At 34.8% G+C, this 26,311-nt stretch overlaps 1 protein-coding gene across 1 annotated transcript in view; it reads left to right on the top strand.

Moving 5' to 3' along the window:
• The window catches only part of LOC145291574 (heparan-alpha-glucosaminide N-acetyltransferase-like), a 150,748-nt gene extending 129,730 nt beyond the window's left edge, over positions 1-21,018 (top strand). The window contains exons 11-17 of the mRNA XM_080137651.1: positions 789-910; positions 5,402-5,528; positions 13,564-13,650; positions 16,117-16,191; positions 18,055-18,125; positions 19,063-19,175; positions 20,737-21,018. Of these exons, the coding sequence (XP_079993777.1) occupies positions 789-910; positions 5,402-5,528; positions 13,564-13,650; positions 16,117-16,191; positions 18,055-18,125; positions 19,063-19,175; positions 20,737-20,912 (771 nt within the window). The 3' untranslated portion in view covers positions 20,913-21,018. The remainder of the gene's footprint in view (positions 1-788; positions 911-5,401; positions 5,529-13,563; positions 13,651-16,116; positions 16,192-18,054; positions 18,126-19,062; positions 19,176-20,736) is intronic.
• Positions 21,019-26,311: the final 5,293 nt, after the last annotated feature.

Here is a 26,311-nt window from a genome sequence, read left to right as displayed (position 1 = left end):
CCACATTTGGCTGGAGCTGCTAGAAAGGATTTGTCCTGCCTTGATAGAGTTCAAAATAGACTTCGTAGCCTCGTAAGGAAAGTCCTTTTCTCTTCCCTGCAACCATTTTCTCACAGAAGAGATGTTGCGAGTTTGTCTCTGCTTTATTGTTATTTTCATGGCAAGTGCTCGGCTGAGTGCCAATCTATGATCCCCCCTCGCCAAAATTTCACAAGAAACGACCGTCTAGCATAAAACACTATCACTAATTTCACCCACTCTTTATCTGTGCCTAAGCCTAAACGTAGATTCCATGAACAAAGCTTCTTTCTTAGAGCTGCACGCCTATGGAATTGTTTTCCGTTTTCTTGCTTTCCAGCTGACTACAAAATGGTTGTCTTCAAATCTAACGTAAACATATAAGTTAACAAATTTACCGAATTTCCATTACTAACGAGTACTATATTGTCCAATTTCTACTGTACACTCTTTAACCCTTATCATCGAGTGGCCTCTTGGCCTTGATAAGTGGTAATGTCTATGTAAAAAAGATACTCTGTCCTCGTAGAGAAGCAGCTAAGTAGAGGCTCCAGGAAAAACATGTTTTAGCGTTTGAGCGACCACTTAAATTACTCGTGTGAGAACATTTAGAGATTATTGATGATGATGATGATGATGATGATGATGATGATGATGATGATGATGATGATGATACATTATTTATGCTTTTTTATTCTTTATGTCATGAATTTTGCATTTTTGTTTTTCAAAAACATGTAAGTTCTAACAGGGTTTCTTTCTTCCTCTAGGATGCCCCGTGGGCAGCTTTTCGAGACATTCTTCTATACTGGCCAGAATGGCTGCTTAATTTTGCTATTCTTGCTGTACACTTGGCTATCACATTCGCTTTACCTGTACCCGGATGTCCTACGTGAGTTTCTGATTTCATTCTTTTGTTAAATATTCTAAACACTATAAAATTATTTTTTCAGCATCTAAAAACGCCAGGATTTTGCAAAAAAAAAACTTTGCATCAAATTCTCCTCTTTGAAATAAGGGCTGCTATGACAAAACATTATGATCAATGGAATATTGAAATACTTATCAAGAATCTCAACACCAGCAAAGGCATTCTAATCATAGGGATTCTGAAGCTGCAACCGAAATGAACTATTCTTACAAATTCCTTGCAAATTCCTTGCAAAGTCTAAAGTTCAGTCCTTGCTTAAAGGAACAAAGCTTCCAATCAACTTCCAAAGTTTCATTAGTTTGCCATAATTTGAAATACTGTAAATCAGTTTTTGCATCTTAATACAGACCAATTAATCTCTTATGCGTCCTACTAACACTTTTTCTCTTTTGCTCAACATACACATCCAAACACCCGGGCTACGCCGGGCTGAAATGCTAGTCTATATATATATATATATATATATATATATATATATATATATATATATATATATATATATATAAGTGAAAGTGTCTGTCTGTCTGTCTGTGTGCCTGTGTGTGTACATTTCCCTACGCAATAACTCTGTCAATTTTAAGTCTACAAACTCAAAATTTGATATACAGGATACTGAGATTTGGGAAAATCTATGTGATCGGTTTTCGCTCAGAAATTTGTCTGTTAAGGGGTCAAAGTCTAACGATTTGACCTTTGAGAACTCTACCAAACTCCTTCGACAATTTGGGGTCTAAACACTTGAAATTTTAGATATAGATTCCTTGGACATGGATCTAACTTAATAACTTGATTTGAGCCCAAACCAATAAATTTTAAGGGGTCATAATAGGGGTCAAAGTTTAAAAAATTCACCTTTTTGTTTTGTTTTTTTTTTGTTTTGTTTTTTTGCTCAGCATACACCTACAAACACCCAGGCAACGCCGGGCTGAAATTCTAGTATATCTATAAAAGTGAACGTGTCTGTGTGTCTGTGTGTGTGTCTGTCTCCCTGCCTGTCTGTGTGTCTGTGTACATTTTCCTCAGCAATAACTCTGTTAATTTTCAGTCTACAGACTCAAAATTTGATATACAGTGTACTGAGATTGGGAAAATCGATGTGATCCGTTTTCGGCTAGAAATTTTGCTGTTAAGGAGTCAAAGTTCAACGATTTGACCTTTGAGAACTCTACCAAACTCCTTCAACAATTTGGGGTCTAAACACTTGCAATTTTAGACAGAGGTTCCTTGGACATGGATCTAACTTAATAACTCGATTTGAGCCCAAAACAATAAATGTTAAGGGGTCATAATAGGGGTCAAAGTTTAAAAAAATTGACCATTTTTTTATCAGTATACACCCACAATCACCCGGGCAACGCCGGGCTGAAATGCTAGTATATCTACAAAAGTGAACGTGTCTGTGTGTGTGTTTGTCTGTGTGTGTGTACATTTCCCTATGCAATAACTCTGTCAATTTTTAGTCTACACTCGAAATTTGATATACATGGTACTGAGATTTGGGAAAATTGATGTGATCCGTTTTTGGTCAGAAATTTGTCTGTTACGGGGTCAAAGTTCAACGATTTGACCTTTGAGAACTCTACCAAACTCCTCCGACAACTTTGGGTCTAAATACTTGAAATTTTAGATATAGGTTCTTTGGACACGGATCTAACTTAATAACTTGATTTGAGTCCAAAACAGTAAATGTTAAGGAGTTATAATAGGGGTCAAAATTTAAAAAATTACCGCTTTTTTTGTTTTGTTTTTTGTTCAACATACACCTCCAAACACTCGGGCAACGCTGGCGTACCTCAGGAGTTCATTCTAAGTCCAACCCTTCTCTTGATATCAATCTTGATATCAATCAATGATCTCTGAAATCACAATCAGAAATCGTTTGTTGATATCTAACATCTATGAAAGCACTGCAAATAGCATAAACCATAAACATTTTTCTGATATTTTTTCCGACCAGGAGTACGTTGCACAATGGGAGAGTGGCTGGTTACTTTTAATACATCTAAAATTAAGTTTATTTCAGTTCACCACCAAATCTCGGACCCTTATTTTCCTCCGGTTGAAATTATTTGGAACACCCTTTGAGGAGTGTCCTGTTTTAATAAGCTTCTGGGTATGACGATCACTCCGTATCTTAAGTGGATGAATTGCATCAGATCCGTTGTTTAGGTCTCTGGGAAATGTTTGGATCATTCCACCGCCCCAAACAGTATCTCACTTCTGATGCAATCATCTACTCGTAAGAAATCTAGGTTGAATACTCTCACCTTATATGGGGAGGCATGGCTAAGAGCACTCTCTCCGGTTTTTACAGAGTAAAAAAATCGACTTCTAGATCTAGTAGGTGATATCTTATTTATCAAAGAAGAAGTGTTGCTTGTCTTTCTCTAGTTTATTCTTTTCATGATAGCAAATCTAATCCCAGCAAAATATTCACAGCAGAAACACATCTAGCTACAACCATTGAAAAAAAATTTCCTTTGTGAACCTAAAAATAAACAGAATTTCTTGGAGCCGAGTATTTTTTCCAATAACTGTCCGTCTGTGAAATACAATACCGCGGAGTGGCTTCCCAGTTGACTATAACATGATCGTTTTCAAGTCATGTATTTGTTAATAAATTCTTGTTGAGCCGTCAATCCTTATTTTCAGCCTAGATCCCATCATGGCCTGCAATCTCCACGGCGTTTGTCTCACCATCCACTTGATATACACCATTAACTCGTCCTCGAGTGGCCTTTTAGCCTTGATGAAAGGCAACTCAGTAGTAAAAACAGCATTCGTCTATTCAATCTACGCGTTAAATTTGTGTATGATGACTCACCGACAAACTGATAGCTCTTTTATCAAGATACGCAGACACATCTAAAAATTCTATTCAAGCTGATGCTTTTAGTGAAAGTAATCCAGTTAGAAAATTTGCTTGGATATTTTTATTCGACCGATAGCATCACCAAGTTGTTTGCTTTCCTGAATACCTTAACTAACTCACAAATGATTTTGTTTATTTTTTAAAACTCACAACTCCCAATATTGTATTCGAATTCCATCAATGTTTTCTTTAATATATTCCAATCTTAACGTTGCGCACTTTCCTCACAATTAGTATCATCATCATTACTTCAACACCACGTCAACAACCACTACCAGCAGCTCAACCAACATTCACATATTTCTTCATTGGCGCTTATGTTTGAATTCGTGTTTTGAAACATGATGTAAATAACAAATCACGTCACATCAAAGCTAAAATTATTTTAAGTTAATACTTTATGCATTAGTTAGAAGAAAGTCTTAAGAATAACCTAAATGGGTAAAACCTCAGACTGAAGATAAAATGGTTTTGTCTTGATTTCCGGCCATGGTATTTGTTTTATTTTGGGGAATTTATTATAAACTGTAAGAAAGCGCATATGAATGTGTGTGAAAATATCAGCAGCAGCCGGAGCTGGTGGAGGTATTAGCAGCAGTAGCGTTTGAGCACGTATGTAAATTAGCAAGCGTGCGTGGGTTTTGCGTTAGAAAAAAAGGATAACACGTGGTCAGGGAGAGAAGAAAAGTGTGCTCTGGAAAAGATGGACGTGTAGAGTTGAAGACGAGGAATGGTTGGCTATGGCCGGCTTGCTATGGCTGGCTATGGCCAGCGTGTGGTCAAGGAGAGAAGTAGAGTGCGCGCCGGAAAAGATGGACGTGTAGAGTCGAGTGCGAGAGATGGCTGGCTGTGACCAACGTATCCTTATGGGAAGAAAAAGTGCCGCATCAGACGAGATGAACGTGTGGTCCCGTGGTAGCGGCGAGAGACTTTTAAGCTGGTGTCGAGACGGTGGAATTTTCTTAATCTCGTGATAGACGAAATGATCAGTAAAAAAAAAAGGCATTGTTTGGAAAGTAACGATAATAATAAGGTTGGTTAAAACAGAAAGCGAATATGTGTTTTTCCTATTTATGTTTTATTTGTTTGTTTCTGCGACGTCACATTTACTATTCATGCAATATTCTTCATTTCTAAATGTAGTTAAGATTTTGAAATGAGACAAATTCTGCAATGTATTTATTACGTTTAAAAAACACTGTGAGTGACGAATAGACAGACAAACAAAATTTTTATTTGTATAAGATTGTTAATCAGAAGTATTCATGAAAAAAAAAGTGTTGAAGCATATTTGAATTTAAAACCAGTTTAAAACCAACGTAAATTATTTTCATCGTAAACCATTATTTTCATCGTAAACCATTCAATTTTTAATAGAATGAATATAGTTGAACCAGCAATACAATAGGTTAAATATAGTTGAATAGAGTAAATATAGTTGTTCAATGAATATAAATCTATACTTCTACTCTCTGCCTTTTGTTCTCTATCTTATTAGACTGAACTAGTGTCAAAACGATATGGAGAACAATTATTGTTTTATTAATGAATAAATAATCGATTGAATTTATTATTTTCAGTGGTTATCTCGGACCTGGTGGCATCAGTGAAAATGGCATCTATTTCAACTGCAGTGGAGGGGCGGCTCAATATGTGGATAGATTAGTCTTGGGTGAGAACCACATCTACCAGCATCCGACATTCAAGGTTAGTAGAACAAAAATATCTCTGGAAATGAACTAGAGATATCCCTGCCACACGGTAAGCCATCTTTAATGTAGGCACATATTCCATGCCCATGGCGATCTTGGAGGTCAGATTTAGCTGTTAAATTAGAGTATCCGTTAATTATGAACTCATCTAGGGAGGTGGTCGGCCCTATTCCAGTTTCGCTTAGAAATAATATGTTCGGTTTCGTCTCCTGTAATTGGGTTTCAACATCTGGAAGGTTGGAACGTAGACCCCTGATGTTGGAGAAGGAGACCTGGTAGTAGGGGTCTACGTTGGAAGATGGGGTTCTAGGTTTATTCGAGTTTTTTTTCTGGAGATATTTCATGTTGAGGTTTTGGGATTTGTGGAAACAGGTCAGCATATTTGGTTAGAGCAGTACAGAGAGGGAAAGTAAGAGAGAAAAGACAGGAATTTTTTTATTATCACGAAAAGGTAAAGCCGTAACAATTACCGACTAGTATGGCATCGAGAGGCCCCACCAGAGACTACTTCATGGTCCAGATCCATTCACCAAATGGCAATACAGCAGTCCTAGGACTTTGCGCCTGCTGATAGGACAGCCTCCTTAGTGGTTAATCCAAGGTTCGGGTCCCTGACTATCAGGCAGATAACGTCAGCCCAGACAAAATGTTTACCTCCAGCACCCTTACTAGTGACATGGCCACTAGGATAGACATAGAGACAGAAACATTTCCGACATCTCAGACTACTGTTCATCAAGTACTACCGACCTTTAAGCAGCTTTTTCTTCACCCTTTGTCAGAAAAATCACTCATTGAATGAGGACTGAAGGACAAAAAAGGAGAAGCGAGAGTTACTGGAGCTTCCGATAACACAACTACTGTATTATCTACTCTCTACTACTCTCTGCTACTTATCCCTGAGTGGCTTCCGGGCCTTGATAAGTGGTGACCACCGTGTAAAAAAAAAAGAAAAAAAATGAACTCTGGAAAGTGAAAATATAAATAAATAGATTTTACATATTGCTGGAAATTGTTTCAAAGCCGGGACCATTTCGCTCAATTATTAATATTCTTAAACTATTATATATATATATATATATATATATATATATATATATATATATATATATATATATATATATAACAAAAACCAAGACTTCAAAAAATGGGTTGATAGCAACAAAAAGTGTATTTCATTGTTAATTAAATACACTTTTTGTTGCTATAAACCCAATTTTTTTAATCTTGGTTTTTGTTAAAACAGTATATGAATGCTCGATTATGAAATATGATAATTTTGTAGCTTACAGTTTAAGTCATCTTTTTTTTTTACTTAAAATGTATTGGTATATGAACGATTACTGAATTATATTAACCCAGTAAAATTCGGAATACTACAAATAAGACTATATATATATATATATATATATATATATATATATATATATATATATATATATATATATATATTGAGTAAGATGATTGATAATTTAAAATTAAAAATCGGTTTCCCAAGGAAGAACAAACAGAATCAATAAATTTTACGATCGTTTCCGAAACGTTAGGTAACATATACCGAGCTCTGAAAATCAATATTATAGTCTTGCAACTACCCCTCCCAAAACTATACGTGATTTTATAGTTGTTGCTTACCGCATCGGTTGCACCTGTCAAAAATACCACTCCATAGATAATAGACACCTCACAAGCTGTTAAAATAGAATTACCACGCAGCCACAATATACCCCCAATTTAACCCTAAAACATATACCCCTTAAATTTAAAAAATAAATTCATGACTATGGTAAAGACCATATACACTTTTTTACGTCATACTATATATAACAAGCTTCTCCTTTATTTAGAATTCAATAAAGCGTCTTCTGCCCCCAACATTCTATAATTTCACTTAGTCTTTTTTCGCTCCTAATGAACCCTACGCTAGACGCCGCATCTCCACCATGCTACCTAGCATCTTCGCTACTCTTCTGATGAGAAGCATTATGCTTCGAAATACCTTGGCATAAAGAGTCCCTTCTATCCCCCAAATAATTGCTTGTATTCCCTTACTCAATAAATGAACCAATGTACCAATGTATATCCACCAATATATAGTTTTGTGACTTCGTTTTATACTCCTGTTGTTCTATTGTATAAGCTCCAATGATAATTGTTGAGCTTGGCATTATCCAGATAAGTTTCCTCTTGTGGAGTTGAACTCTTTCTTTTCCTTTAACGCATAAAGCGATATATATATATATATATATATATATATATATATATATATATATATATATATATATATAACAAATAAATGACCTATATTTCAAATTTCAAGATTCTGTCCATACTACAATTTATTCCTTTAAGTACGCTGATATGCACAATTTCTGACAGCACCTGTTTCGTAGCGTAAAATCAATTTATTATACCAATGAATATATTCTGTCCTTAATTCATCATAAGGAAAGCACCCATCAATTTATTTAAAAAAATAAAAGCATATGGGCATGATTACAAACTCCGAAAATTCGGAGAGACGTTTCAATTACTTTCTTGAAATTTGGAATATAGGCTTCTGTTATTTATTTGTTATATGCTTTTATTAAATTTCCACTCTACTTTGATGTAGGGGGTTACTATCAGGAGCATAAGTTGCAGGGATACTAGGGAGTTGTGCAGCAAGATGTCTGTTCATATTACACTTGAACTTCTTCATGTCAGTACAGTTGGGAAAGCAGGAACATAAAAGGGAATCCCAAAGTCTAGCAGTTCTGAGGAAGAAACTATTAGAGTATAAGGCTTTCTTACATTTGGGAATCTATACTGTGTAGGGGTGGGACTTTGCTGCTTGTTGGGTTTGTCAGGGGTATTTATGTCGAGGGGGTACGAGGCCTAGTAGTTCGTCGGAGCATTCACAATTAAGATACTTGTAAAATAGACAAAGAGATGCAACATTTCGTCGATGGGACAGCAGTTAAACCTAGCTTACAGTTCGGGACCTTTTAGGTTGGCGACTCTCTTTTTAACCCTGTTCAGAAATGAGAGACTAGTAGCAGATGCACCAGCCCAAATGTCACAACAGTATTCCATACATGGACAAATGGTGGCCTTGTAGAGGTAAAGGATACTTTCTGCATAAGTAACTTTCTAGCACGGTAGAAAGCGCCTACCTTCTTCGCAGCAGCCTTGGCAGTGCTTTCGATTTATCTGTTCCAACTCATGTTCCCTGTGAATGTTAAGCCGAAGAGTTTCAATGAAGTACTTTCAGGTAATGTATCTTTAGCCATAGCTATTGGTGGTTGTGAAGGTTTCTAGTAATTATTGAAGGAAACGAGCTTAGTCTTGGCAGCATTTAATGTTACCATCCATTTTTGATCCCATTCCACAACAGACTGAAAGTTTTCATCTAGTGTTTCTACCATTGCCTTGGATATGTGTTCATTCGTTTTCCCCTTGTGCTTGCTACAGAGCGTGGTGTCTTCAGCAAATATACCCATCTCATAGACTTTTTTCCAGGGAGGTCATTTATGAATATCAGGAATAATAAAGATCCAAGTGTCGATCACTGAGGTACACCCGCATTTATATCATATTGCTTGGACGTATGACTATCGAGGACAACCTGGATTATTCTCTTATTAATGAAAGGATTTAATTATGTTAAGTATTCGTTCAGTAATACCGTAGGATCTGATTTCATGAGAAGACCATCATATCAAACCCTGTCAAAAGCCTTAGATATATCTAGGGCTACTGCCCTCCCCTTCCATGCCTTATCCAGTCCATGGTATATAGGATCAGATATTACAGTTAGAATATCTGCAGTAGAGCAGGCTTGTCTAAATCCATATTGATGGTCGGACAGAAGTTTAGCAACTGTAATGGGGTTGATTAGAGCTTGATTAATTATGGACTCAAATATTTTGGCGAAAAGAGGGAGGAGGCTAATAGGGCGATAATTTAATGGGTTAATTCTTTCGCCAGAATCATTGTAAACTGGTACCACAGAAGCAGTTTTCCAGCAGTATTAAGCAAGATTCGTTAAGGCAGTTGTTCAAAGAGTTTGGAGAGAACTGGAGCAACCTCAGTGGAGCATTTCTTTAATAGTACAGCCGGGATGAGATCAAATTCACATGGCTTTGAGGTGTCTAGGTTTTTTATGATATCAACTTGAGAAACGGTGATTTTCCGTAATTCTGTCATTGGATTTACCGATTTCATAGATAGTATCTATCTTACCATTCAAGTTCAAACCAAGACAACTGTTGAGCTTCATAAATTAAAGGATTGATATAAATAAAAAGTGAAATATTGAAAAGTATATTTCCATATATATACTATATTAACAAAACCAAGACTTCAAGAAAGGAATTGGTAGCAACAAAAAGTGTATTTCATTAGAAGTTACAATTGTTTCAATACCGGTTGGACAATTTCAAGCATTATAGCGTTTGAAAATCTTCAAATAATCAGCCTTTCTTCAGACTTCTTGAATAAAAAACACTTAACAATAGAACATTATTTAACGAAATTTCCCTTAAAGGAAATGAAGCATGCGAAAACATTTATCCTGGACGCATCCTTTGTCAAGAGCTTATTTAAATATTAATATGTCACCTAATTTTCGTATCCTTATTTAAAAAACTATCATAAGTAGTTTCCACAAAAACCCGTAGCCATTTAATATCTTTTAATAATACTATTCATTGAATTCCTAAATTAGATTTCTATATTTCACATAATTAATTAAAAAAAAAAAATTTTTTTAATTTTATTTTTATATTTATAATATGGCCAGAACAACCTAGCTATAACGTAAAGGTTATTTTTAGTTTTATATTCGCCCAATGATGGTTTCAATGTTTACAAAATATCGACTATCTTATTACTTAGATTTAAGACCAGTTTTAGCTTAATATTTTATTAAATAGGGAAATAAAGAATGACATTACCTTATATTTATTAATCCTCATACAACCTTCCAAGTTAGGGATCCTATTCTATTATTAATTATTTAATATTTTATTATTCTCTTTCGTTCTAATCTATTGTGGTTCTCGATAGTTGGGAAAACCTAACTACGAAGGGAAATAATTCATCACGTTATTAATTTTCCAAAAATTAGTTGAAAAATTATGTGGAAAACAGGTCGTTGGTACTTATAACAATTAAAGAGAGACAACTAGGGCCGTTTGGTGTTTCAAGTCTAGTAAATACTAAAAAGCGTCTATGATTTATTAATTAATTTAATTAAACAGATACAGAAAAGGCTATGATAGCTTATTTAACAGATTAAGAATTTAAAGTATATTTTTAATCTTAAAGCTGATTATATACCCATGGGTTTAACCGACATCTGCGATCCATCCATAATTTCTTGGGGTTACTCATGGCTCCAAAACCAAAATTAAAATTCGTGTATTGCGTTTTTGAATACCTAAATAAAATAATATATTTCCTCATAATAATTATTCTGACAACAAAACCGGCCAATAGCTACAAATGTGTTTACTCATGTTCACCCCTTACAAAGCATATCGCCGCTTGTACGTAACGGGCTACTATTTGGTGCCATGTCTAGGAAAGATTAACAAGATATTTGTTTATGTTACATTTACACTTCTGAATATCAGTACAGTGCAGGAAGGGAATTACAATGTCTAACTGTTCGAGGGAAGAAACTATTAGAATAAAGGTTCAATAGTGAAGGGGTGAGATCTTGTTACTAAGCGGGTTTGTCGGGGATATGTACATCGAGGGGGTACAAGTGAAACGAGTTCATCAGAACACATTCCATTAAAATATTTCTAAAACAGGCACAGTGAAGCAACATTGTGGCGATGGGACAGGGGCTAGAGCTTAATTGATAAAGTGGGACCGATTAGATTGACAACTCTTTTTTTGGACTTTATCTAAAAGGGAGAGACTAGTGGTAGATACACCAGTCCAGATGTGGCAAAAATACTCCATGCATGGGCGAGTGGATTTGTAAAGGTACAGGATACTTTCAGGCATGAGTAATCTTCTAGCTCGATAGAGGTTAGGGTTAGGGTTAGGGTTAGGTAACTCATCGTCTTTGTAGCGGCTTTTGCAATGTCTTTTGTGTATTTGTTCCAGTTCATATTGCCCGTAAATGTAAGGCCGAGGAGTTTTAAGGTAGAATTGTCAGGTAGAGCGCTATTTGTCATGAATATAGGGGTTGGAGATCCATCTTGTAATTGTTAAAGGAGAGCAGCTTAATTTTACTAGCATTAAATGTTACCATCCATTTGCGGCCCCATACCATTATAGCCTATAAATTAAAGTTTACAAAATGAAGAATTTTGGAAACTTAAAGTAGATGTATGAATATTAATACCAATATTTACAGAACAATCCTAACCAGACAAAAATGAGGTTTCGCCACCACAACTAAGTTATTTGGAAATCCACATAGATGTTTTGTTTATAGTGATGAAGGCTTTGTGTACAACCAACCACACTTATTAGTATTACTGCTAACCTTTGTCGGTGCAGATGACTGCTACAATACAGAACATACAGTAGACTGCAGGTTTGTACATCAGAGTTTACCATATATATATATATCTTCGTCTTCTTTGCAACTTGCATCCATCGTTACAATTTACTATGGAGGTCGAGGACTGTGGCTCTCTCCCATTCCTTGATGTTCGTGTTTCTAAAGTTGGTTCTACGTTTGAGACCTCTGTATACGGAAAACCTACATTTACAGGGCTCTATCTTAATTGGTTTTCCTTTGCCCCTCAGTCTAGAAAAATAAACCTCATTAGCGCTCTTACACATCGTGCACTTATGATTTGTTCACCAAACCGTCTTGATACGGAACTTGGTGAAATCACAAATATTTTTCTTAGCAATGGATATCCCATAAATATAATAAGAACTACTATTGAACGTAAAATTGCTACATTTAATAGTGTTAAACGTATTGGTCCATCACGTTGTCCCATTTATTTAAAATTACCATGGTTAGGTCCTGTTGGCCTTCATATTGTTAAAAGGATTTCTTCTGCTACTCAACGTTGTTTTCCAGCTACTATGCTAAGAGTAGTTTACACGACTCGAACCTTTTTCTCTTCTTTTCGTAAAGATGTTTTGCCAACCATTCAAAAGAATTCTGTTGTTTATAAATTTGTTTGTCAGTGTGGAGCTGACTACGTTGGCAAAACATCCCAAAGATTAGAAATGAGAATATCCCAACATGTCCCTCGGGATATTCGATTACACCAGGTTTCGAGAACATCCGGGCACTCCCAAGCTCATGAGTCCTCCATTGGTAATCGCCTGATGAGTATAAATAGGTGTTCTGATCAATATTCCGATGGGTGGTTTTCTGTTTTATACAGTGCGAGGTCGAACTATCATCTCAATATCATTGAGGCGTTAGTCATTAATAACTCTCGACCTAGCCTGTGTAGACAAAAGATTTTGAAACATCAGTTGGAGATATTTATTGATTTAAAACCACCTGAACAGTGAGATTTTTTTTTCTCACTGGTCTTCCAACTGAAACCAAATTCCCTTCTTTCCTCATTCGTTTCTTAGTTTTTAATTTATCATTCTGACGTTTCCTCTTAGAGGGTCAGACGATAAGGCCTTAAGGAAATTTTAATAATTTCACCTGCCCGTTTTTTTTGTTTTTTGGTATTTAAATTAAATTATGTTTCCTCTGAAATTTCTCCTTCCATTTTGCCATACCAATAATTTACTTATATATATATATATATATATATATATATATATACATATATATATATATATATATATATATATATATATATATATATATATATATATAAGTATATGTGTGTGTGTCGCAAGAAAAAGTTAATATGTATTTTCATACAGCTAAAATCATATCGAATTAAATTGACCATACAATAACTGAAGAGGATATACTAAAAAACATAGGATATTTATATTTACAGAATTTATTATATAAAATGTATCTGCGTTTTTTATAACAAAAGTCAGTATTTCTCATGAACAGCTAATATATGTAATGTGTTTACCACTTTTTACAGAATACGTACAAGACGAATCAACCATTTGATCCGGAAGGTATTGTTGGAATTCCGACCTCCATCTTCTTGTGTTTCCTCGGAGTTCAGGTAACGTTCAAAAATTTGTAAAATTTGTAAAATTACATGAAAGATACAAAAAAGAGGATGGAAGCTTTTCATGAAAGATCAGGTTTTTTGTGAAGATTTAAAAATAATTATTAGACACCAACTCACAAATATTTACTTAACTTCAATTCATTTGAAATATTTCAAAGTGGTTTTAGGTGAAAAATCTCCCATTTGAAAATTAACATATATTAGATCAGAATATAGATTAAATTTGGTCTATACTTATTAGATATGATTAGAAAGATTCCCTGAATTTCAATTTCTTTTTAAGACTTAAATTTTAGATATTTTCTAGAATCAAAATCATGAAATGGATTTTTATCAAAATTGGAATCAGAGTTCTAGGAATGAGGTTTAGTATCATAATAGATTGATTTTAATCTTTGTAAGGGAACATTAAGTGGTTCAAAGCTTTTCTGATCGCGGAATTAATCTTGTTCTGGAATAAGTATTTCTCTCTCTCTCTCTCTCTCTCTCTCTCTCTTTCTCTCTCTCTCTCTCGTTCTCTTTCTCTCTATATATACACACATATATATGCATATGATGATTGCAATGTCTTGTCAGACGAGTGCCACTCCTTCAGACATTTAAAATCCACACGCCCAAATACCTAAGGGAGTATCTATACAAAGATGATGTTACAGAGTCTTAGCTTTGTACGACAGCTAAGTCTCTCACTCGGTTCAAAATGTTGAGATCCAGCAACAAGCAAGAGCAAGATAGCCAGCAACAAATTAAACTTCAGACCAGCTTAATGCGGGTATTGGTCATCCGCTTTATTGTTTTTTAAATCAGAGATTTTCTTCTCCTAGAAAGGTTGCCTTCACCACGGCTTACGGGAGCCCTCTCCACCCCAATACACATATACACACACACACACAAATATACACGGTGCTAGTTGGCCGTTGACCCAGAAAAAGAGTTCATTCGCCCTTTGGAAGGTCTTGTTTTTAATCCTTCAGGGAGACTAGCCGCCCTCCTCACCAAACAAGTCTGGTGGGGGAACCAGTTTAGTCGCCGGTGACCCGACCATGAGGCAGGTAGTACTGGGTTACATGGTACCAGTAGCATATGACATGACCTGACATTAAACATACATATGTAGGTACATACAAGGTGGCTTCAATAAGTTTGCAGACTTTTTTCGGATGGGCACTTTTATTAGTAGTACACATATGAAACTCTAGTCTCCTCCGAAGTAATCTCCTCCGGTTGCAATGCACTTGTTGTGCCGTTCTAACAACTTCTGGAAGGCTCTATGGAAGTCTTTTTGTATGAGTGTGTCAATGGCCCTCGTCACAGCCTCTCTCATCTCCTCAATTGTCTCATAACGACAGCCTCTAAGATTTTCCTTGAGCTTAGGGAATAACTAAAAGTCACAGGAAGCAAGGTGTAAACTATAAGGAGGGTGGGGAACTGTCTTGATGCCCATCTTAGTAAAATAGTCTGTTACAATGATGGAGCACCCTTGGGACAAACTTCACAGAAATCTTCCGCATCTTCAGTTCCTCGCGAATAATTGTGTATACAGTTCCCACACTGGCATCAAACAATGCACTTATTGTCCCTATAGACACACGACCGTCCTTATACATGAAATTCTTTATTTGGCCAATCAACTCTGCTGTTATGACTTTCTAACTCCTCCCACACCTCTTATCATTTCTCACAGCCTTTCTGCCTTTCTTGAATTTTCATGCTCCTCAAAAACTGCAAGATATTCCAAAAGCTGTCTGAAGCATTCCATACATTTCTGTGGCAATTTTTCCTTTAAAACAGAATTTTATTGTATATCGTTATTCTAGAGTATTCTCACGTCCAGATTGCATTTTTGAAGTTAACCAGCTGTGACAAACAGGCTTTAGTAGGGATATTCCAATTCCTACTCTGGGTGGTCATTTGAACCTGAAATATTAGAAATTGGTCAGTCATTTCATCAGATGTATAGCAATAACATATTGAATTTTCAAGAGTCCACGATTATTTTAAACTTCTGTACAAAAAGTCTGGAAATTTATTGATTACCTCTCGTATATATATGCACGCAAAATTACAAGATAGGAAAGCTGTTATATATTTCTACTTCTCCATATCAATATATCAATTATTATATTCCTTTTGGCCGCGTCGTTTTCTTCATTAATGTTTCTTCTAATGGCTACTTCTTTGAACTATGTTTTTTCTGCTTTGTTCATTTGTATTTAATATCTCATGTCCGTCTTAGCATTACTCATGCACATTAAATAACTTACACTTCTGTCTAAATTATCACCAATGGTTATGCATTATTAGACTGTGTTAGTTTTCATGAGTTATGGAGAAAAAATGTGTCACTTGAAATATCTGTAACAATAGAAATCTGATTGCCACAAATAAATGAATGCACATATAATAATGCTATTCGTTGCAATGGTTATTTGCATGTTCTTTTCTGTTCCATAACAGTCTGGCCGGATCCTCATGACCTTTAAAACCCATCGGGAACGCATCTTCAGATGGATTGTATGGGCTTTGTTTACCGTAAGTTAATTCACTTATTTCTTCCCTTTGACATTACGACAATATTCCTATAATAGGTTGGTGCAAAGGTATTTGCTGATTTAAAAAATTTATCTTGAAAATAAAATCCTGTGTGTCTTGAAAATCTTTTTTCATAAAAATTAACGATCATTGTTCTCTGTATCTTGATTCTATTTGTTTACGAGTTTAAAATGCCTCACTTGTAAAATTTGTAAGGTATTGATGTGAAATATGAATCCAAGATATGTTCAATCTCCTTTCGTGATGTTAACCTAAGGCAATCTAATTGTAATCCTTGAAATAAGTGATAATCTGAGGGAGCTAAACCAGGAGAGTAAGCAGGATTTGACAAGATTTCTTAGTAAAATTCTCCTACAAAATCTTTGGTTAGTATTGTTGTGTGAGGACGAGCATGTCATGATGGAATATGACTTCAATTTTGTTGACTAACAAAGGTCGTTTCGGGTCAAATATTTGGTAAGAATTTTGCAGAAAAATGTGAATGATGTTTCAATAATCTGAGAGAAAATGTTATAAATTAATCATAATGGCATATTTAAGTAAGAACAATGAGTATTAAATAGATTTTTATGGTTTAAAAGGCTCTTCCATCAACAAGCAAAGACTTTTGTACCGACCTGATATGTGCGAAAAGATGCGTGCTGATGTCGGGGTTGTTGTTGCATAGATTTTAATTTGAGAAAATGAACAGTCAGATGTTTAAAATAGAGATATTATGAAAGGTCTTGCATCGAACGGCGTTAGTGTCAGTTATCATTGGGGTAGTGTTCTCGTTTTTCCGCTGAAAATGATATAAAACACACTCATCCTTTTCAGGATTCGTTCAGGATTCGTTCGCCGTCACGTTCAATGCATCTTTATATTTGGGTGCACAAAGAATCAAAAATAAAGTTCAGGAAGCGCCCAAACTCTGAATAGAGAGTTTTGTTAGATTGTAGTTTTCACACAGAGACTAACATGATGCCAACGTTCATATTATGTTGTGGTTAGTAAAATTTTACAAAGCAATAAAAAAAAGTATTTAATTATTATCGAATTACGCTAATTACGTTTATTACAGATATTTTGTTCTTCTAACCTTCTTACCTTAAATAGACCAAATGTGGATTATAGTAAAAAGAAACTGCTATTATTACCCAGGAAGATGGAATCCATTAGCGACATTGAGTATTTGCTTAAATAGATCGTTTCTTTTATGTCTCTCTGATTCTACATAAACTCACACAGTTATCCACCATTTCGCTATGCGTTTTACTGTGGCATTTATTCTACATTTTGTACAGCTTAATTAATACCCTAATCCAACTCTAGCATCCAGCTAATCCCTACTCGATGCATATCTAGACCAAACTCACAAAAGTAGGCCAAAGTTGTGTGCGCGCAATGCGTACGATTTAAAGGCAGAGATCTTTTTCTTTTTTTTTTTTTTTTTTTTTGCAAAACTATTTCTATTGTTGTGGGCACTAACGCATACACAATATATGAACTCTCGCAACGGTATAAATATGCTGAGAAGTATAACTCTAGTGAGTCTTTCGTAGTGCACTATATTTGCATTTGAAACTACAATTCTCGTTCTCTATGTATTCTGTTTTGTTATAAATACAAATACCTTTTTCTAAATTATATCCGTGCCCGAGTCTTTTTTTGTGACCTTTGCGGGACATCTATTATTGACGGGGCTCTTCTATAAAATCTATTTGATTAGTGTTAGGTTTACAATCGCAAAAAATAGACTATTTGAATAAAAAATAATAATACAGCGTTGTGATTGCAAAGAATCGCTATTTTGTTTGTTTTATTCAACTTTTGTTTACTGATTAGTTCTACTTGTTTTTTCAGGGTGGCATCGCAGTTGCTTTGTGCAAAGCATCCATTAACGAGGGTGTGATTCCGATCAACAAGAATTTATGGTAACTTTTCTTTGTTGTTTTCGTGTTGTTATTATTGTTGTTTTCATTATTCAAGCATACATGAAAACGTGAATCAGACAACTGTGATATGCTGGTGCGTTTGCTTATCTTTTCTTAGCATTGATTTCCTCTTGGGTAAATGAGATACTCACGCGAGGAACCACGCGAGGGTTGCCAAAATTAGTTAGAGTAGTCCTATGGGACTTGCAGGACCCTAATATAAAAACATTTAAAATTATTTATCTTTTTAAATTCAATTTTCACCCCAAACAAGGCACAGTGCCACTTTGAAGTAGGGGGCTACTATCGAGGACACTTGAACTTCTGCATGTCAGTAGAGTTGGGAAAGCAGAATCATGGAAGGGAGTTCCAAAGTCTAGCAGTTCTGGAGAAAAAACTAATGGAGTAGAAGGCTTTCTTACACCTAGGAATCATTACTGTGAAGGGGTGGGATTTAGCTGCTTATCAGGTTTGTCGGGCGTATTCACGTCGAGGGGGTACAAGTGCTTGTCGTTCGTAAGAGCATTCACCATTAAAGTATTTATAGAACAGGCTAAGGGATGCAACATTTCGTCGATGGGACAGAGGCTGAAGCCTTGATGACATTGCAGGACCGTGCCATGTGGTTATAACCAGGAAGGATTTAGCAGCAAAACTCCGTGTGTTCTTTTTCAACGGTGATATTTTTCATGTCCACGAGATGACGTTTGGCGCGCGTGGTTTGAAATGGTTAAGATTGTGTTGTTCGTGATATAGGCGTTGATTAAAATTAAATATAAAATACATGTGTTATACGTTTTAAAGCTAAATTACAGCGCGAAAATCTTGATCTTTATATTTCATATGAATTTTATTTCTAAAAAAAAATAGAAGCCACCCAACCATCCCAAAATTTTACATTTTTAATGTGTTTCCTTTCTGTGTTAACTTTTTTCAGGTCTACATCTTTTATCCTGATAAACGCTAGCTTTGCATTCATCTTGCTTACTGTGCTCTACATTTTTATTGACATTCTTGGATGGTGGTCAGGTCGACCCTTCACATATCCAGGTAAGAATTGCCAATCTTCCGATTAAAACATTCTTGATCAATAATCATGATGAGAAGTGGGCGGTGTGGTTGAGATACTCTTTTCACAGACAAAGGTCCCACGCATAAAAACACATCGAAAATAATTCAGTCTTGAACTATATATTTCATTGCACTAAACTAAGAATGCTGGCCTGGTTCGCTGGAAACGTTTTCATGAACCTCCTGAAAAACTTCAACATTATATATATGTATATATATATATATATATATATATATATATATATATATATATATATATATATATATATATATATATATATATATATATATATATATAATGGTGAGGTTTTCAGAGATGTAATATAATGTAAGATGTAATAAAAAGATGTAAAATGTAATTTTAAAAAAGAGAGTTCAGAAAGAGATTCCGGCGAAAGAGGCTAACACTTTTCAAATCGAATTAGTGGCATTTTCACCGGGTCAGTGCACCAGTCGATAAGTATCCTTTCTAAATAGAAATCTTGGTTCTCGAGAATTTTAGGTTTTGCAATTCATGCAGAAAAATGTCGATGTCCTTCTACAAACAGCGCCTGGTATTCCCAAATTATCAACCATGTTATACTGAAACTGGTTCAAATGTCGTTAAATATCGGTGTGTCAACGTGATTATACTGTATGTGTAATGACTACAGCCTATCAATTGTTATCTGGGCTGTTTATTTAAAAAAATCATTTTAAATATTCCGTCAGCATTAAGCAGTTATTAGACAATTGAAGAGATGAAAAAGGCTGTGACGAGGGTCATTGACAATCTCACATATAAGGAATTCTATGGGACCTTCCAGTAGTTGTTAGAATGGTACAAGTGAAATGCAGCCAGAGGAGATTATTTTGAAGGTGACTAGCGTTCATGTGTGTATTATGCAATAAATGTGTCCATACGAAAATGTCTGAAAACTTATTAAAGGCACCTCGTATATATTGATAATTTCGTCTTCAAAGAACAAAGAACGCCATTATTTCTATAAAGTTAACTTTGTAAAGTGGAGTTGTAACGTTGCAAAAGCAAACAAACATAAATAAATTATCCGGGTTGGCATTTGTTTTCTTTTTTAACAAAAGCATTTATTACCATTACTCGATACCACTTAAAAATCTCTCGCTGCTACTTGTCAATCTAACCTGGTTCGTGTATCTCTTTCTTTTGACCGCATGACGGCCACAGCCGGCTCATTCTCGCTTTCACTTTACGCGTTTATCTCCTTCAGTGTCGACTTTTTCTTCCCGATCACGTGTTGTCGTTTTTTCTTTTTTCCTTTTCACGCCATCTCGCGACTATTTTCTAATTTGCATACTCGTTCAAATGCTGCTCCTGCTGCTAATACAATCGTTTGCCATCCATCCTTCGGCTGCTGCTAATGTTTTCCCACACGTTCATACGCACTCTGTTGCATAATAAGAATGTGACAAATGCAACCACTGAGCAACTTGCACGTAACGTTGTTCATGTTTTTTTACGAACTACTTTTTTATTTATCTGTTGTTTTATTATCAGTTTTTCTCCTTTTCTTTTTTACAGGCATGAACTCGATTGTTATTTATTGCGCTCACAACGTCTTCGCGAATTATTTACCGATTAATTGGACTGTGGAGAGAATCCATTGGAAACTGTTACTCTTGGACACCTGGGGTACCGCCTTCTGGGTGATTGTTGCTTATATACTCTACAAGAAGAAGATATTTGTATCTCTTTAAATTAAAAAACGCACATAAACAGACACACGCAGACACACACATATGTATATGACATGTCTCAAGTCAAGATCAAAGTTTAACTGCCTAAACAACTTCTCTCTTTCTCTCTCTCTCTCTCTCTCTCTCTCTCTCTCTCTCTATATATATATATATATATATATATATATATATTATATATATATATATATATATATATAATTATTTTTTTTACTATAATAATTAAATACCTACAAACATTAGTGTTTCATCCTTTCGGGAATCTTCAGTGCAGCGTGTCACGATTAACACCAGTCGAACGATTTGAACCCCGCAACACGAGACATCTCTGGCTCGATTAGCGAAGACCGTATCAATTCAGCTACCATTAACCGCGTGAAATAACGTTGAATTTAAACATTTTAATTTTAAATGCTCATTTACGTCAGTCAGACAGTGATCTAATCGTTAAAGGATGATCTATGCATAAGAGCTAAATTGACCGACTTTAATTCAACTGAAAGTGCTCAATGATAAGAAACGAATATATATATATATATATATATATATATATATATATATATATATATATATATATATATAAACATAGAGAGTTATAGATGAAGTAAATAAGGGTCTACATGGATTTGTTTTTACGTTCAATGAGAAAGTAAACATCATTAGTAGGAGGGGGTACCTTGGCATTTTGAAGCCTAATGCTTCTCATCAGAAGAGGAGAAAAGAGCTAGTTTAAAAATTTAAAGAACTTGTTTATATTCTTTAATCACTTATAATATAGTATATATATATATATATATATATATATATATATATATATATATATGTCTGTGTGTGTTAGTACACATTCTTATTTATACAAACATTTCGGCTGTATATGCGCAGTGTGTGTATAAAACTAGTAACCACGTGTGTGTATATATATATGCATATAGACACAGACACGCACATACACACACACACATATATATATATGTGTGTGTGTGTGAGTGTGTCTGTGTGTGTCTGTGTATATAATCATAATTATGGAATAAATACATATACTTATTATGAAATTAATAATCTACCGTAATGAAATATGTGGTTAAATTTTTAATTTTGTTTTCTCACACACACATACACACACACAACGAGAAAGAGAGAGGGAGAGAGAGGGGGGATTTCTTATGTTTTATACATTTAATAATAATTAATCCATAGTAACATACTGTAACACATTCTTTTTATCTGCTCTGTCTCTCTTTTTCTCTATCTATATATCTTTACCTCTTTATCTCATCATTTACGACTTTCCACCTCTCAATTCTCTCTCTCTCTCTCATCTCAACATCACTCTCTCTAGAGTAATCTACATGCAGCTGCTTTGTGGTGGCCTTGTGTGGCGAGTTCATTCACGTTAACACCCCCCACACACACACACACACATATATATATATATATATATATATATATATATATATATATATATATATATATATATATATATATATATTCTTTTTACGATTTGTGGAGTTTCTGGTGCTATTAATTTGAACATGTGAGGCTTTCAACCCATAATCAATGCTCAACTGTTGTTAAACTAACAAAATGACCGCACTGTGTCGTAATAACAAACATAAGTCAATACTCAATCAACAAAACGGTCTAAAATTTTCATTCTGAGCTGACATTTACTACAAGCATTTAGTCAAGCAACGCCAAAGCCACTGTTGCGTGTACGGTCACTGTGTGCAATTGATGTTGTGTATAATTTCAAAAAATAAACTTAAATAATAGAATGCCTGATCTTTATGGCCAATAACCCTAACCCAACTTTACGCTAGCTCTAACCCTAAATCACCAGCCAAAATTTAAAATCCTATCTTTTTTATTCGTTTTTTTCGTAATATTTTTCCTTTTTGTCTCTATTTGTCTGTTTTTCTACGCATTTATGAACACGTATATATATATATATATATATATATATATATATATATATATATACATGCTATATATTATATATACAAACCATATATATGTATGCACACACACACACACACACACACACACACACATATATATATATATATATATATATATATATATATATATATATTTATTATTTGGGGTAAACGGTTACATATGGTCGCTACAAATAGCCATCTGTTTCAGTCAAAGAGACTTCATCAAGCGACCTGGAACCTCTAGACGCCAACCTTTTCTTTTTTGCGTCGAGAGGTTCCAGGTCGCCTGATGAAGTCTCTTTGACTGAAACAGATGGCTATTGTTAGCGACCATATGTAACTGTTTACCCCAAATAATAAAAACATATTTTGTTCTTTTTATTGAACACTATTTAGCAACCTCGTTGTCTTCATTAGTTCTGACTTTTGAACACCTCAAACCTGTATATATATATATATATATATATATATATATATATATATATATATATATATATATATATATATATATTCGGGCTATATATTCATAATCATTGGTTGTTTGGTAATATTAAAAATGGAGAAAAAGTATAAAACATTTAGGTTACCCACAACCGGTGGCAAAAGGTAATAGCTTGAATGTATAATACATGCTCCTTTTAATATTATCTTCTCTAGATAAAACCAGTCACTTAAAACCAACGAACTTAATGATATTTAAAATATGGAGTAAATTATATGTTTGAGAAGAAATGCAATTTTTTTAATGTAACAGCGTAGCTATTTTTCAAGACGTAAGTTTCAAGAAATTTTATGAGTTTAATAAAGTTATAAAATCAATCTAGAAAACCATTAAAAAATTCCAAAAGTCACAAAATTAAATTAGAAATCACCAAAATATCAAAATATCACAAAATCAATTCAAAATGTCACAACAAAATTAAAAATACACGAAATCAAATTAAAATGTCATAAAAATTAAAATACACAAAATCAAATAAAAAATCACCACAGAATTTATAAATAATAATAGAAATAAAAGCACAAAATCATATATGTCACAACAAAATTTAAACACACAAAATCATATAAATATGTAACAGCAAAATTTACGAGGGGCGTGCAATAAGTAATGCCCCTGACCCACTTCCCATAGCAGTAGAGCAACTAAACTTGGCACAGTTATTAGCTTTTCTCTACATAAGAAACACTCAGAGTTATGCATTTCTCCTATCGTTTGATGCAGCTCTGGATACCGTTTTGTAAAACACCCCAGGTTAGTCCTCCAACCACGATGTGACTTCAGAAATCAAGGCTGCATCATCTGGGAAACACTTTCCTTTCAAAAACAACTTCATGGCTGGGAAGAGGTGAAAGTCAGAGGGTGCAAGGTCAGGAGAGTAGAGAGGATGGGGAAGGATTTCATAACCACACGCCCGTGCTTCTGATCTGATGACGTGCGAGTTGTGGACCGGAACGTTGTCCTGCAGGAGGAGGGTACCTTTGCTGATCTTGTCCTGCCTCTTGATTTTGATAGCTTCCCTTAATTTCCTCAAAAGTGAAGCCTAATAGGCTACTGTAATTGTGGTACCCTTTGCCAGGAAATCTGTCATTACTACCCTGTCCTGGTCCCAGAAGACTGGGAGCATGACCTTGCCAGCGGAGGGCTGCATCCTTGCCTTCTTTGGAGGTGGTGAGTCCAAGTGCTTTCACTGCATTGACTGGGCTTTGGTCTCTGGATCATAGTGATGGACCCAGGTTTCATCTTGTGCAATCAGTCTTTTGAAAAACTTTGACTCATCTTCTTGGCACATCTCCAAATTCATCCTTGAGCACTCGACGCGTTCTCGCTTCTGGAATGGTGTGAGCAACCAGGGAATCCATCTGGCAGACAACTTATGCATATGCAAATGGTCATGAATGATAGTTTCCACAGACTCTGACATCTTGGGATATTTGGCGAATAGTAATGCGCCGATCTTCCAAAATGGCAGCTTCAACTTGACGGACAGATGCCTCATCAATGTCAGAAGGAGGGCGACCAGGTCTGGGAGCTGTTTCCAGAGACTTCCGGTCATGTTTGAATTCACGATACCAGAGTTTTACAAGTTCATATGATGGGGCATTATCACCATAAGTTTCTTTCAGTTCATGAAAAATCTCCTGTGGTGTGCGTCCTTTGAAATACAAAAACCGAATCACTGCTCGACATTCAACAGGCTCCATTTCATACCTGACTCAGTTCAAACACCTGTAAAACAGAAACCACAGCTACTTCAGAGCTGTAATTTGCCACATAACCCGTAGTGATATAAATCATTGCACATACAAAATTTCAGCTAGATCAGACAACTGGAAGTGGGCCAGGGGCATTACTTATTGCACGCCCCTCGTAAAACACAAACCTAAAACAAAATTTACAAAAAAATGTTAGGAGTAAAAATCAAATATAAACGTCACAATAAAATTAAAAATTCACAACAAAACTAAAAATTTCATAACAAATTTTTTTTCACGTATATGTGTAGTGCATAGTAACGTATTAATGTTGTTGCTGTTAAACTCCTATAGAGATTTTATATGAGTTTTTACTTAAGAATACAAAATATGAAACTAGAGAGGCCTCCAAAGCACTGCTGTAACTATACAAATTTGTAATATAAAGCTTATAAATACTTCTGTTCACACAACGAATCAGCGAAAGATTTTAGATGTATTATTGCAACATGTGCAATTTCACAATTAGAGGCATTTGCATTTACACATTTGCATTTACACATTGGCATTTACACATTTGCATTTACACATGATTATTTTCTTTTTTAGTAAACAAAACAAAAATACTTTTTTCTCTTACAGAAAACATTGCACGTATAATATTTTGTTATCAGTAATTGTTAGTTTTTCATTTTCAATTTAAAATGAAAAATCAATCTTATATAATCGGCAGAAAAGAATAAATATCATTAAAACATTTACATTTTTGTTGTGTCTTATAAATTAATGTTAAAATGGACATTATATACGATCTGAATCATTCATAAAAATCACAAAACAGTAAAGTCAAAAAGTGCTTCTACGAAATGTGCTTCAATAATGTTATTGCGCTAATATGTGTGTAGTTCAGAAAATGTGCCTGTTATATGCAAACGTTGATTCGATATTTGATGCGTGACACTTCTGTTAATGTTTTTATATGGATGAATAAGTTCGTCACTAATTTGGGGGGAGGTATTAACCCTTTATAACCTGAATTATGATGTAGATGATTAAAAAATATTTATTGTTAATAATGTTCGATGGCAGCATTCTGTATGTAAGCAATGGACAGTTGTAATCTGGAGGTATTTGGAATCTACCCAGATATTGAACTAATACGTTCAAGGCGTATTTGAATCAATTCCCACTTTATTCATACCGTTATATTCATTTATTTACGACTGAATGAATTAGTTCAACCAGGTCATATATAGTTGTCTATTA

The sequence above is a fragment of the Euprymna scolopes genome, chromosome 12, assembly GCF_053919585.1.
Source record: "Euprymna scolopes isolate OS-2025 chromosome 12, ASM5391958v1, whole genome shotgun sequence".
Classification (NCBI taxonomy): domain Eukaryota; kingdom Metazoa; phylum Mollusca; class Cephalopoda; order Sepiida; family Sepiolidae; genus Euprymna; species Euprymna scolopes.
Note: the sequence above shows the minus strand (reverse complement) of the source record. Positions and strands in the feature narration are given on the sequence as shown.